This window comes from Mobula birostris, chromosome 16, assembly GCF_030028105.1.
Source record: "Mobula birostris isolate sMobBir1 chromosome 16, sMobBir1.hap1, whole genome shotgun sequence".
Lineage (NCBI taxonomy): Eukaryota > Metazoa > Chordata > Chondrichthyes > Myliobatiformes > Myliobatidae > Mobula > Mobula birostris.
The window spans coordinates 24,640,505-24,655,115 of NC_092385.1; the positions used below are offsets into that span (position 1 = coordinate 24,640,505).

General features: G+C 39.9%; 1 protein-coding gene across 4 annotated transcripts in view; it reads left to right on the forward strand.

The window, feature by feature from the left end:
- appl1 (adaptor protein, phosphotyrosine interaction, PH domain and leucine zipper containing 1) overlaps window positions 1–14,611 on the forward strand; it is a 70,540-nt gene that overhangs the window by 29,146 nt on the left and 26,783 nt on the right. For 3 of the 4 annotated variants that reach the window (XM_072280424.1, XM_072280425.1, XM_072280426.1), the window contains 5 exons: window positions 3,333–3,521; window positions 7,202–7,244; window positions 8,666–8,722; window positions 12,477–12,568; window positions 13,317–13,373. In XM_072280424.1, the coding sequence (XP_072136525.1) occupies window positions 3,333–3,521; window positions 7,202–7,244; window positions 8,666–8,722; window positions 12,477–12,568; window positions 13,317–13,373 (438 nt within the window). The remainder of the gene's footprint in view (window positions 1–3,332; window positions 3,522–7,201; window positions 7,245–8,665; window positions 8,723–12,476; window positions 12,569–13,316; window positions 13,374–14,611) is intronic. The other variant, XM_072280423.1, reaches the window with a different exon arrangement.

Genomic DNA, 14,611 nt, shown 5'->3' on the forward strand with positions numbered 1-14,611 from the left:
CTGGCTGAGTGTTGCCATAGCAACAGCCTTTCACTCAATGTCAGCAAGATCAAGGAGCTGATTATTGACTTCAGGCGGAGGAAACCAGATGTCCGTGAGCCAGTCCTCATCAGAAGATCAGAGGTGGGGAGGATCAGCAACTTTAAATTCCTTGGCGTTATCATTTTGGAGGACTTGTCTGGGCCCAGCACATAAATGCGATTATGACAAAAGCACAGCAACGCCTCTTCTCCTCAGGAGGTTGTGAAGATTCTGTATGACATCTAAAACTTTGACAATCTTCTGTAGATGTGTGGTGCAGACTGGCTGCATCACAGCCTGTTATGGAACCAGCACTGCCCTTGAACAGAAAATCCTACAAAAGTAACAGATAAAGCGTAAAGCCTTCCCCACCATTAAACACATCTACACGGAGCATTGTCGCAGGAAAGCAGCATCCATCATTAGGGACCACCACCACTCTGTTCACTGCTGCCATCAGGAAGAAGGTACAGGAGCCTCAGAACTCACACCACCGAGTACAAGAACAGTTATTACCCCTCAACCATCAGACTCTTGAACCAAAGGTGATAATTTCACTTGCCTCATCATTGAAATGTTCCCACAACCTATGGATTTACTTTCAAAGATACTTCATCTCATGTTGTCGACTTTTATTACTTATTTATTTACTATCATCATTTATTTCTTTTTGTACCTGCACAGTTTGTTGTCTTTTGCACACTGGTTGAATGCCCAAGTTGGTGCAATCTTTCAGTGATTCTATGATGGTTGTTATTCTATTATGGGTTTATTGAATATGCCTGCAAGAAATGAATCTCAGGGTTGTATATGGTGACATATATGTACTTCGATAATAAATTTACTTTGAACTTTGAGTGGTAGAATCTGTAAGGAGTTACTTAAATCTGAGCCATTGCCCTCTTACGTACCCAATGTTGCCTCATGCCTTATGTTTTGCTTTGGTTGATACTCCAGTTTCAGATTGAATACCTTACTTTCAACTTTAATGTAAAATTCTGTGATGTGATTGTCACAGTTTCAAAGTAAAGGACTGGCTATTCAGAGCAGAGATGAAAATAAACTTCATCGAGCAGGTGGTGCATCTTTGGAATTCTCTACTCAAGTGGGCTGCAGTGTTTTAGTGATTGTAAGGACATAAAAGCCAATAGACGTATTGCTTAAAACTGGTACCAAAATAAAATATCAACTATGATCTCATTGAAAGGCATAGCAGGGGTGAGAGCTGAATGACCTTCCCTTGCTATTTCACATGTTCCTGCAATCAAGAGAAGAGAATGCATTCCATCACTTTAAATAGGGTTCAAATCTGTGTTCCATAGGTAAGGCAGGAAGACTGTTAACTGAATCATTTTTATCAATTAAACATATCTAAGCCTTTGGCCCGAGTAATCCAGTTAGTTCATTGACTCCCCACTTAGCCTCATAGTTTAATTTCCTCTCAAGTACTTAAGCAGTTTTATTTTGAAACTTTACTGAATTCCCTTCCACGAGGAAATCTGCAGACGCTGGAAATTCAAGCAACACACATCAAAGTTGCTGGTGAACCCAGCAGGCCAGGCAGCATCTCTAGGAAGAGGTACAGATGATATTTCAGACTGAGACCCTTCATCAGGACTAACTGAAGGAAGAACTAGTAAGAGATTTGAGAGGGGGAGGGGGAGATCCGAAATGATAGGAGAAGGCAGGAGGGGGAGGGATGGAGCCAAGAGCTGGACAGTTGATTGGCAAAAGGGATATGAGAGGATCATGGGACAGGAGGCTTAGGGAGAAAGAAAAGGGCGGGGGGGAACCTAGAGGATGGGCAAGGGGTATAGTGAGAGGGACAGAGGGAGAAAAGGAGAGAGAGAAAAAGAATGTGTGTAAATAAATAAATAATGGATGGGGTACGAGGGGGAAGTGGGGCATTAGCAGAAGTTTGAGAAGTCAGTGTTCATGCCATCAGGTTGGAGGCTACCCAGACGGAATATAAGGTGTTGTTCCTCCAACCTGAGTGTGGCTTCATCTTTACAGTAGAGGAGGCTGTGGATAGACATATCAGAATGGGAATGGGATGTGGAATTAAAATGTGTGGCCACTGGGAGATTCTGCTTTGAATTCCCTTCCACCACCTTTTCAGGCAGTGTGTTACAGTTCTCTATTACTTGTTGCGTAAGAAAAATGCTTTGGTTCTTTTTTCTTGTGATTTAAAATTGGTTTCATTATTTTAGTTGATGGCCAAAATGAATTAGTTGTTCTTACTTACATTGATTGCATTCTTTATATTCTAAATAATTTAATCAAGTTCTCAGTCTTCAGTAGTTCAAGGGAAACTATCATACTTTTTCTGATCTATACAACTAACTGAAGTCCCTTATCTCTAGAATAATTCTAGCAAACTTTTCTTTTATGTAAAAGAACCCTCTTTTTTTTTTTTAGCTCTTCACACCGTTCCCATAGTGCAGTGCCCAGAATAGGACATGGATATTTAGTAAAGGTTCAGTTAAACTTCCATGATTTTGCACTGTAGGGCGAGAGTTTTGTTTGTCTTTTTTTAAGCTAGCTTTTAAACTACAGCTGTAAACTTCAGAGATTTATTGCCTTAAAGCACCTGGCTTCCTGTTCCTCCATCTCTCCTTTGGAATGGTCTCCTTAAAGTTATCTGGTCTCTCCTTGTCCATTCTATGAAAATGTATCACTTTATCTCTATGTTAAATCTCATCTGCAGTATGCCTGCCCATTCCACAATTGGTTGATTTTCCCAATTAATCCTCTCTTGAAATCTGTCTTTATCCTCTTCTTTACTATGATTTCAAGTTTTCGTATCATCTGTGCATTTTGAAATTGTATACAGACCAGCCCAATTTATTAATAGGTCTCGAAAAGTAATGGTTCTTCATTCTGGGACAGTCGTAAAGGGATGACGACTTAATTCTTGATAAACTTGGTTGATCAATTCCACCATTTTCCATTCATCTTCTTTCCCATCTGTTAAACAAAAACTGACTTAAAGCAAAATTCTCATCTCTTTTTGTGTGCTCTGCAATTAGATCAGTTTCCTTCCTATATGAACTTTAGGGATGATCCTGTTTCCCAGCATATCAAAGTGTTTGATCTGACCAATTCCACTTCTTATTTAAATTAAGATGAAATTTTATTTTAAAATTTCCATGGGAACAATTGGAGATGAAACAAAGATGTGGTCAATTGAAGTATGCACACTTAGCAATGATCGTTACAAAGTTGGTTGCAAGCAATTTTGCGATTGTTTTACTTGGATGTCATATGAATTTGATTTGCCATGTTAAATAATCTGTACATTTGGATTGCAGTAAAACACGATTGGTATCTGCTACCTGGGAGAGACATTATTACTTCACCCAAGGTGGGAACTTGATGCGCCAGGCGCGAGGGGATGTTGCAGGAGGTCTTGTCATGGACTTAGACAACTGCACTGTTATGGCTGTAGATTCTGATGACCGAAGATATTGCTTTCAAATTACTGCCTTTGATGGGAAAAAGTAAGAATTTTCAAATCCCTTCATTTTAACTTGCAGTTCTATCCCTCAAGAAATGTATAGTCTGCTATCCTGTACATCTGTTTCATATTTTGGAAAATAGCACGTTCAATAGTTAAATTAGAAATGAAACCACTCAGGCCGTGGGGGATGATGGAAACATTGCAAAGCTCCAGTAATTCTATTTCATTGCTCCATTGACTGTAGGTGCAAGCTGGAGGTTCAATGATGTGGACAGTGTAGTATCCATTTCTAAGTTGATCTAAGGTGATTGTCATCTGTGGTGGTGTTGGTTCAGAAGTAATAACTAAATTGTCACATCCTTGTGACTTGTTCTGTATAATAATGTTAATCCACAAGTATATTAGGCCATGAGCTACTAGTGTTAATCCCATGTTTAAGTGAGAAATACTCTGCTGGGTTGCCTTGTCCAAAATTGCCCAAGTCTTGATCGTGAAGTTTAATCTGATATGCCAGATACCAAATTTAATGGAATCAGTAAATTGCAGACACAAGAAGGTCTACAGAAGCTGGAAATTCAAAGTGACACACACACACACACACACACACACACACACACACACACACACACACACACACACACACACACACACACACAATGCTGAAGAAACTCAGCAGGTCAGGCAGTATCAATGGGCTAAGACTCTGTGTCCTGAAGATCAATCTCAGTCCGAAACATCAACTGTCTACTTCTTTCCACAGATGCTGCCTGACCTGCTGAGTTCCTCTAGCATTTTGTTTGTGTTTAACGGAACCAGTTTAATATATATATACTATTTTGTGTTTGAACTTTTTAAGGTTTTGATTTTGCTAGCTATATTATTATTTGTTGTTCCTTTTGCTGTGTGAATAGGAAACCCACCGTTCTGCAGATGGCAATGAGCTCTCATGTATCTTGAGCTGATCAGGAGAAATAGCAGTGGACCTTGCAGTTACCTGATACTACCCATGTACCAGACGATACATGCTGAGTTACATAATATTGTATTTGATAAACACCAGTTGACTGCTGCACTAAAAGAAAGTGATTAGCCCTTCAACAACATACCCCTTATTTGTGACATTCCACCATCCACTGGGATATCAATTTGCCAATCAGCTGTCGCACTTGGCAGTCAACTGTACATTGATGCATTAAATAAGTCACAAATATATTGGTTGTTACAGCTAGGAATTGTATCTGCATTTCCATATAAAACCAAGGTTTGAATTACTGTTGGTTGACGTAATATGTGTGATCTTGGGCGAGGTGAGCTTGTAGTAGCTGCCTGATGGTATCCCTAAACAAATCCTTTCTCACAAAATATCCGTGGGACTACTTTCCATTTGGATTGATTAGATACTAATCTAACCCACTCTGTCAGATTTTTTTCTTCTTCACTGAATTTAATAAAAAGTGAATTCAATGAACAACCAACCAAATTCTGCTTTATTAGGTGGGTTATATTAAAATTGAAGATTAGATATTGAACTGGAGCTCTGGGTTTGTAGTGCTATGATCAGTTGAAGCAATGGTATATGTCTGGTGGTGATTAATTTGCCAGTGATAATTGAGAATTGAACTTTAAATTATAAGTCTGTAGCTAAATTACAAGATGAACTTCAATAAAAATGCGGTTGAGTGGCAGATAGAACTGATGAAATTGTGATCAAGTAATAATAACTTTAATATTTGCAGAAATCGGTAGGTATTTTTGTGTCAATAGTAGTGTTGTACACTAGTATGTAGAGTTACAAAATACACGTGGACTAAGATGTTAACTGTCCTGTGCTATCACCAGTGGGATCATCAGTTGATCTGCCACCTGTCTTCAGGAGTTTTGGCCCGCTTATGATCAAGACTCCCTCGAGGTGGTGGGCCAGCAGTGCTAAAGCACCACCTCCCACTTGTGAGCTTAAAAACTTGGCATCTGCCTCTATCAGAGTTGTTGGTCGCTTCCATCCAACAGATAGTCTACTCTTCAGGTGTCTATGCAACTACTAAAGGGTTTGCCAAAAATGTATACACTGTCTGACTATCTGCCTCTCTGGACATACTTGGTCCACACCCATGCTGATCCTTCCTCTGCTGCCTCAGCTACAGCCCTGCAGGTTGACTTGATCTCTCTTCTAGTGAAGCCAAGGTCACGCAGCCACTTCTGGAGAGTGAACACAATAAACCCACGGCAGCCTACTTCCAATGGATAGCATGAGACCTTCCACCCTCTGTCTCTGCACTCTGCATACTTGGTTAACTTGTGCTCATGGGCTTCATCGATGTTGTCTTCCCAGGGGACTGTGAGTTCACCAATAACCGCTTCTCTATTGGTGTCAGACCATACAATTGTATCTGGATGCAATGTTGTGAAAGCTCTTTGCTCCGGGAAACTGCCTTTCCCATCCAGGTCAGCCTTGACACACCAATCATTGGCTGAAGAAAGTATGCTTGATCGTGAGCCTATGCTGTACACCCTTGACTTGGAGCCTTCTTTCACAAATGATATGCAATGTTCTGTGCAGCATGGGGCATGAGATAAGTTGTGCTGCAGTACTCTCTGCTCAAGTGCTTCTGTTACGACTTTGAGAACGTTGTTATGTCTCCGAGTGTACATGCCACTGGAAAGATTGACTCTGCATGCACTCAAGATATGTTGAAGTGTTCCCTTCTCGCCACAAGCAGCACACCTGTCTGTCTTATCTTCATACCAGGTGCTGAGGTTGGCAGGTGTTGGGAGCAGATCGTATGCTGCTCTGCATAAAAAAGAAATGCGGAGCGGTTCCATCTGCCACAGAACATTCCAAGATAGGTGTCGTTGTTCAACACTTTCCCACCGGGTCCAAGCCCCTTGTTTGGCCAGGCCAGCTGTTTTAGTTAACCTCTTCTACTGCTCGTATTTCTTGTGTTACAAGCTCACGGCGCTCCTTAACTGTAGAAGATGACCACCACTTGTGGGTTGTCCATCCAAGTTCCTGGCAGCCTAGCTGGATAGCCCCAACCGTCTCCTTGTGCCTCAATCTGGACTCTGCCTCATCAACTGCTGCACGGGCTGACCACTTCCTGCCTGATCTCACATCTGGTTGGGTGTTCTTGATGACGGGGTCTTTTGAGTCTCGAAGCATCAAGAATGATCTTACTTTGGCTACCTTGACCTCCTCAACAAGGGATTGCACTGGGATGGTAAGCTTTGTCTGGCTACTGGCTACTGTTGTACACTAGTATGTACAATAAATCTGAATAACATTAAGGAGTCTGGCAATAAGACAATAATCATTTTGCAGAACTAGTAACTTACCATGACCAGTGGCACACTGAAGAACAATTGCAGCAGATATATAGGATCATAAAATTTCCTTTTAATCAGACAGGCTTGCAAATAAATCGCTGATACTTCCTTGCACTTGATTAATACTGGAACTCATTGCAATGGGTTCCTTCCATATGCAGATTGTAGGGCTACTAGAAGGCAGCTCGCCAAATGCAGTTAGGAGTGGGTTTTAAATGCTAGCCTTGCTGATAATGTCTACATCCCATAAAGAATTTAATGGATGGTTATAGAGATTTAAAAGGTCAAGTACTGTTGTTTTAAATGCCATAACTTAGCTTTTATTCTTTCACTGCATGATATGATTTGACATACTTTAACATTGGGGGGAAAAATTAACAAATTATTCTTTGTTTTCAGATCTGTTATTGTACAAGCAGAGAGTAAAAAAGAGTGTGAAGAGGTAAGCATGAATGAATGCAATTATATCTAAACTGCAAACTATTCCTTTTTTTTATAAAAAGGAATTGAATTGCAAAAGGGACAAATAACATTTTGGTTAAGTACCATTGACCTTATGTTATGTTACCATAGTAACATAAATTTGCAGAAGTCAGTAGGCAGTTATTTCTGGGGAAGCAACTTAAGTTACATATAGTAAAAGTTTTAAATATATTTTACCTCATTATGGCGTTGTGGTTTCTGTTCCAAACAAACTCCCGTCTTTTCTCAGATGTTGTCTATTATCTTTGTGCGGACCGCCAAGTGAGCAGGGTTAACAGCGTGGTGATGTACTGACAGTTCCACAGCTTCTCTCCCCCTGTGGCTCAAGTTGAGGAGGCACAGCTCCAAGACTTGGCCCAATTTCATCCCACAAGCTGGTTTAATCTTGCTGCTGTAACTCATGGGATAAATTAATTTCCTGAAACCTCTGTGGGCCATCCACCACTCCCATCATTTATACACACTGCTTTGTTGGATGTGTGAAACAATACTTGCTTTAGTTCTGTTCAATTCTTTTTTCCACCACATTGATGACTTTTGCTGCCAATTTCCACCCTACTTTCATTTTCAAATGCTCCATGTTTACTTCTCCCTTTCTTGACATCTCGATTTTCATTTCAGGAATATGTTAGCTACCGTATCTATTATAAGTCTATTGACTCCCACAGGTATTTCAACTACATCTCCTCCCACTCTGCTTCTTGTAGAGCTCCTTTCTTTGTCTTTATTTTATCTGTTTTGACAAGACTTTCTGCACCGATTCCTTTAAGATATCTTTCTTTTTATTTAACTACTATAGTCAACAGGACTCTCCAACATATCTCACATATTTCACATTGTTCTATGCTTGCCCTCTCTCCTCCCAGCCAGAACAAGCAATAGGTTTTCTCTTGTAGTTTGCAGAATACCTTCATTCATTTGCAAGAGTGACTTGTTACTTTAATTCTCCATTCCATTCCCGCTCTGATCTCCATGTCAAAGAACAGCCCCTCTTCATACATCTAGTACATTATAGTTATTGGGAGTTAACTACTTCAGCTCACTATCCATTATCCGTTCTACATATGTAACAGTACTTCTGATTCACTTGTTTTTTTTCCCTTTTAACTTTGTTTTAAAAGCAATTGTAACCTTGTTAGATTTGGTGCACGCTTTATCATAGTTGATTTCTATATTCTCTTCAACCTTTCATTGATCCTGTTTCTCTCCCTTCTGATGCAGCATGGTCTGCTGAATCTTTCCAATATTTTGTGTTTTCATTTCAAGTTGTTCTGGAGTTGTCTTAATTAATATATAATATCCAGGTTGTGAGATGAGAGAATGATTTTTTTCAATTAATATTCAAAAATATTTGTGGATACCTTGAACTTATTTTTGCAGTGGATTGCAACAATCAATAACATTTCCAAACGAATCTACCTTAGTGAGAACCCAGAGGTAAGTTTGCAGATTATTGTTAACTGATTATTTCATTTGCAGTGATTAGATGGAAGATTTGATGTACACTTCAAGTTGCTAAAATTCATAAAGCTGCAGGATTGCCCTTCTTATAATTTATATGCTGCATTTTTCCTTAGTTCTGCTTTATGATTCCAAAACAACCATCCATCACACCTAAGATGCATTATTTTCAGAGAAAGGGTTCTGTGTTTTTGAAGTTATTCTAGCAAATTCAAAACTTCAGTATTGGTATAAATCTGAGAATTAAAATAGAAATGAACTACCATAGTGTATTTTGAATTCATTTCTGTTGTAAGTACATCTCAGGCAAACCAGTATTGCACCTAATCCAACTGCCTTGAGAAGGTGGTGGTGAACTACGTATGCAATCACTGCAATCCAGGTGACAGAAGCAAGGACAGGATACTTCTGTCATTCGGTAAGATCAAGGCTGTATCTCTACTTCAGCACTGCTTTCTTATACTAACTTTGTATCCTTAGATCTCATTAATATCTCTTAACAGGAAGTGACGTAGGATCTGAAGGGTCCTTATGGGTAGAATTAAGAAATTACAAGTGTATAAAGATCCTGATAGGAGCTAGAAATGCCAGAAATTTGAAAAATTCAGGGGGTAGAAGTGGGTGTATTGGCTACTACCGAGGAGAAGGTGCTTGGGAAACCGAAAGGTCTGAAAGTGGATAAGTCACCTGGACTGCATGAGCTATACCCTAGGGTTCTGAAAGAGGTAGCTGAAGAGATGGTGGAGGCATTAGTCATCTTCTTCTTAAGTCTATCACCCCTATTGGGGCATAGGCCGCCGACAGCAGGTCACTAGATTCCTTTGTCCTGGGCGAGTCTTTGAGTCTTTCAGTCTTTCAAAGTGTAGCCCTTCCTCTCCCAGGGATAAAGTCTTTGGAGCTTCTCTTGGCTTTCTGTAGAGCCAGGTTCTTACATGATGAATTTGTTAGCCCCAAGCCCATCTGTCCTTCTATCGCAGCTGGGCTTGGCAATATCCGTGGCAGAATGGAGGCGTTGGTAGTGTGTTCTGAAAAGAATCACAAGAGTCAAGAATGGTCACAGAGGACAGTAAAATCACAAATATCGCTTCACTCATTTTAAGAATGGAAGGAGACAGAAGACAGAAAATTATAGGCTGGTTAGCCTGACTTCAGTGGTTGGTAAGATGCTAAGAGTCCATTATTAAGGACGAGGTTTCAGGATAGTCGGAAGCATATGATAAAACAGCCAAAATCTGCATGGCTTCATTAAGAGGAGTTGTTGCCTGACAAATTGGTTTGAATTCTTTGAGGAAGTAACAAGCAGAATAGACAAAGGAGGGTCATTGGATGAGCCTGGTAAATAAGATAGGGGTCCATGGAAAGATACAACCTGGATAGAAGATTGGCTGACTGGCTTAAGGCAAAGAGTGGAAATAAAGGGGGCGTCTTTGGTTGTCTGCAGAGACTAGTGGTGTTCTGCAGGGGCCAGTGTTGGATCCGCTGCTTTTCCAGATAGAAGTTGATGATCTGGATGATGGACTTGATGGCTTTTCACCAAGTTCACGGATGATGCAAAGGTAGGTGGAGGGGCAGGTAATGTTGTGGAAGCAAGGGATCTGCTGATGGACCTGGACAGGTTGGGAGAGCAGGCAAAGAAATTACAATTGGAATGCAGCATTGGGAAGTGTACGGTCATGCACTTGGGTAGAATGAATAAAGGCATAAGCTATTTTCTAAACAGGGAGAGAATGCAGGAATTGAAGGTGCACTAAAGAAGTAGACTATTTTACAGCTGGGGAGAGAATTGAGAAATTGAGGTGGTAAGGGACTTGGGAGTCCTAGTGCAGGATTCCCTGAAGGTTGAGTCAGTAGTAAAGAAGAATGTACTGGCGTTGGGGTGTTGGAAAGGATCCAGAGAAGGTTGATGAGAATTATCCTGGGGGTGAAAGGGCTAATGTGTGAGAGGTATTTGATGATTTTGTGCCTGTACTCACTAGAGTTTAGAGGGATGGGGGAGGAGAATCTCATTGAAACCTGCCAAATGTTGAAAGACCTGTTGTGCATTGAAAGAGTGGACGTGGAGAGCATACTTCCAGAAGTGGGAGAGTTAGGATTAGGAGGCACAGCCTCTGAATGAAAGGATGTCCTTTCAGAACGGAGGTGAGAAGGAATATCTTTAGGCAGAGGATGATAAGTGTGGAATTAATTGACACAGACAGTTGTGGAGGCCAAGTCATTTAGAGCAGAGGTTGATAGATTTTTGATAAGTGAGGACATCAGAGGTTACAGGGAGAAGGCAGGAGAATAGGGTTGAGGAGGAAAAAAAATCAGTCATGATTGAATGGTGTAGCAAACTTGATGGGCCAGATGGGCTAATTCTGCTCCTACATTTTATGGTCTTATCCATAAATGTACAAAGTTTCTAGAATGTGTGCAGTGATTCAGCGTCCACGGCATTGTTGGATAATAAATTCCAAAGATTCTGGGTAATGAAATTTCTTATGGCCTACTCCTTATTTTGAGAACATCACCCCTGATTCTAGATACCCCAGCCGGGGAACATCTCCTCTGGGTCTACCATTGTGAAGCTTGTAGAATTTATTAAGTTTCATTGAGATCAGCTCTCATTCTTCTTAACTACAGACAGTATATTTCCAGTCTGCTTAATCTCTCTTGAACGGATAATCACTCCTTGCCAGGAATCAGTCTGGTTGACTTCACTTAATTCCAGAAATATGCTTGCTTCTTTGGCTGGAGTAATCAGACTTTATTTCTGTTCTGTTAGTAATTTATATGGTAGTTCTGCATGTACAATCATCCTCTCCACGTACTTGTAGCTGTCAACCTTTTAATCACTTGTGAAATATTGCGCCCATCTCCTTTGAAGAGATGTTAAGCATACTGGAACTATACTCTTCAATCAGGACCTCTGAGGATCTTGTATGTTTCAGTGAAGTTACCTTTTATAAACTTAAATGGATGTAAGCCTAGCCTGTCATGAGACAACCCACCCATTCAAAATATATATCTCTGAAAGGTTTCCAATACATTAACATCCTTGTATTAGTAAGTATATAATACTCCAGTTGTGTTCTTGCTGATGACCTGTATAACTGAAGCAAAACTCCTCTACTCTTGCATTCAATTTTCCTCAGTATAAACTATAAGAATATGTTAATCTTCCTAATTACTTACTATACTTGCATGCTAGCCTTTTGAGAATCATGCATGAGGACACCATGAAGAAAAACCTAGGGATCCCAATGCACAATTCTCTAAATAATGCAAACTCATCATTTAGATGATGTGCTTTTTCCATCCCCCTCCCCCCCCCAAGATAATTACTTACATAGCTGGCACATTTATAAATGCAGGGACTGAATGATTTGCTTTTTACTTTAAAGTCATTTCAATCATAAAGAGTATGGTCATTTTAGCTGCAGGATGATTTGGGGACCTCAGAAATAGCTGAAATCATGTTATAATTTGACTTGAGTAATCTTTTTTACACTTGATTTTGGTAATCTGATTGTATAATATGAAATTGGCAGTGAATATTATGCTCCTGACACTGAATACTTAAATACATAAAGAATATATTATTTTAGTTTTCTTTCTATGGTTCGGTGGCATTGACAAGCAAAAATAATTCTTTTACCTAATGGCTTCATCCACCTCTAATGTTGAGCTTATAATTAGGAAGGTTTTGGCATTCATGGATAAAATTTAAAGTATTTTGTTGTTATCACAGGAATTGGCTGCTCGAGTGAACCAAACTGCTCTGGAAGCTGTTACACCATCTCCTTCATTTCAACAGCGTTATGACAGCTTAAGGTCTACAGTGTATGTAGAAATATAGCCTCTTGGAATCCAATTCCAGAACATATTCATTGTTGTGTTCTTTTATGAAAAATACTTACGGTTCTGTGCAAAAGTCTTAGGCACATATATATAGTCTAGCTAGGGTTCCCAAGATTTTTGCACAGTACTGTATTTTCAATGTGGAGCAGAGAGCGAGTTTGTAAATCTGGTGGGAGCAAAGGATGTTGGTGAGGGTGGAGCGCTGCAGGTAGGGTGTGGGACAGGTGGCAGAGAACCATGGGGGTGGAGGTGGTGGCACAGATGCAGACACATCCAGCTCTGAGACACCAAGCAAGGTCATTTGATTCCAAACAATTGGTTTATTGATAAGTACAGAATGTTTCTCTAGTGATTCCTGCTCCCTCCCCTCCCCCTTCCCTTTTTCCTAACCATGATTCCCCTCTCCCTGCCCCCTTCCTACTCTCAATCCACAATAGTGATCCCTATCAGAATTAGGTTTATCATCACTCACATATATCATGATTTTTATTTATGTGGCAGCAGCACAGTGTAATATATAAAATTTCTACAGTACTGTGCAAAAGTGTTAGGTACCCTAGCTACGTATACAGTGGTGTGCAAAAGTTTGGGCACCCCGGTCAAAATTTCTGTTACTGTGAATAACTAAGCGAGTAAAAGATGACCTGATTTCCAAAAGGCATAAAGTTAAAGATGACACATTTCTTTAATATTTTAAGCAAGATTACTTTTTTATTTCCATCTTTTACAGTTTCAAAATAACAAAAAAAGAAAAGTGCCAGAAGCAACGGTTTGGGGACCCTGCATGGTCAGTACGTAGTAACGCCCCCTTTCACAAGTATCACAGTTTGTAAACGCTTTCTGTAGCCAGCTAAGAGTCTTTCAATTTTTGTTTGGGGGATTTTTGCCCATTCTTCCTTGCAAAAGGCTTCTAGTTCTGTGAGATCCTTGGGCTGTCTTGCATGCACTGCTCTTTTGAGGTCTATCCACAGATTTTCGATGATGTTTAGGTCAGGGGACTGTGAGAGCCATGGCAAAACCTTCAGCTTGCGCCTCCTGAGGTAGTCCATTGTGGATTTTGAGGTGTGTTTAGGATCATTATCCTGTTGTAGAAGCCGTCCTCTTCATCTTCAGCTTTTTTACAGACGGTGTGATGTTTGCTTCCAGAATTTGCTGGTATTTAATTGAATTCATTCTTCCCTCTACCAGTGAAATGTTCCTCGTGCCACTGGCTGCAACACAAGCCCAAAACATGATCGGTCCACCCCCGTGCTTAACAGTTGCAGAGGGGTTCTTTTCATGAAATTCTGCACCCTTTTTTTCCCAAACATACCTTTGCTCATTGCGGCCAAAAAGTTCTATTTTAACTTCATCAGTCCACAGGACTTATTTCCAAAATGCATCAGGTTTGTTTAGATGTTCCTTTGCAAACTTCTGATGCTGAATTTTGGCCCAAACTTTTACATGCCACTGTATGTGCCTAACTCTTTTGCACAGTACTGCATGTATATTATGCATCTGACCATTCTGAACTTTCTAAGTTGGTGTAAATAGCTCCCTTATTTTTGCAGATTTTAAATGGTTCTGGTGAGTATTAAATGCCCTGTTCTTCCAATAGATACGGTAGTAAGCTTTGTTGCTCAAGCCTTCTTGTATATCATTATGTAACTACACAATGAAGAAAGACCCAGGTTTTTGACTAAGGCAAATTGTCAACTAAAACATTTGTAGACTATGTGGAAGTATCTAAGTCTAAGGGTCTCATATTATTTAATTTTCCAATTAAGTATATGGCTCTTAAGGTGAAATAATTATTTCATGGAATATTGATTTAATTACCAATGAGGCTAAAGGACTAAAATTCCTTTCCAAATCTCCAAGCCATGAAGTAAAAAACAGGTACTTGAAAAGATTGAGATGAAGAGAGAGCCAATTAAACGAAGTCAGACAATAGATCCAATTGTTTTTTTTTCCATAGTTAGAGGGAAATCTATAAATTCTACATTGTTAGAACATGTTTAAGAGTATTTTTCAGCCTTATCACAG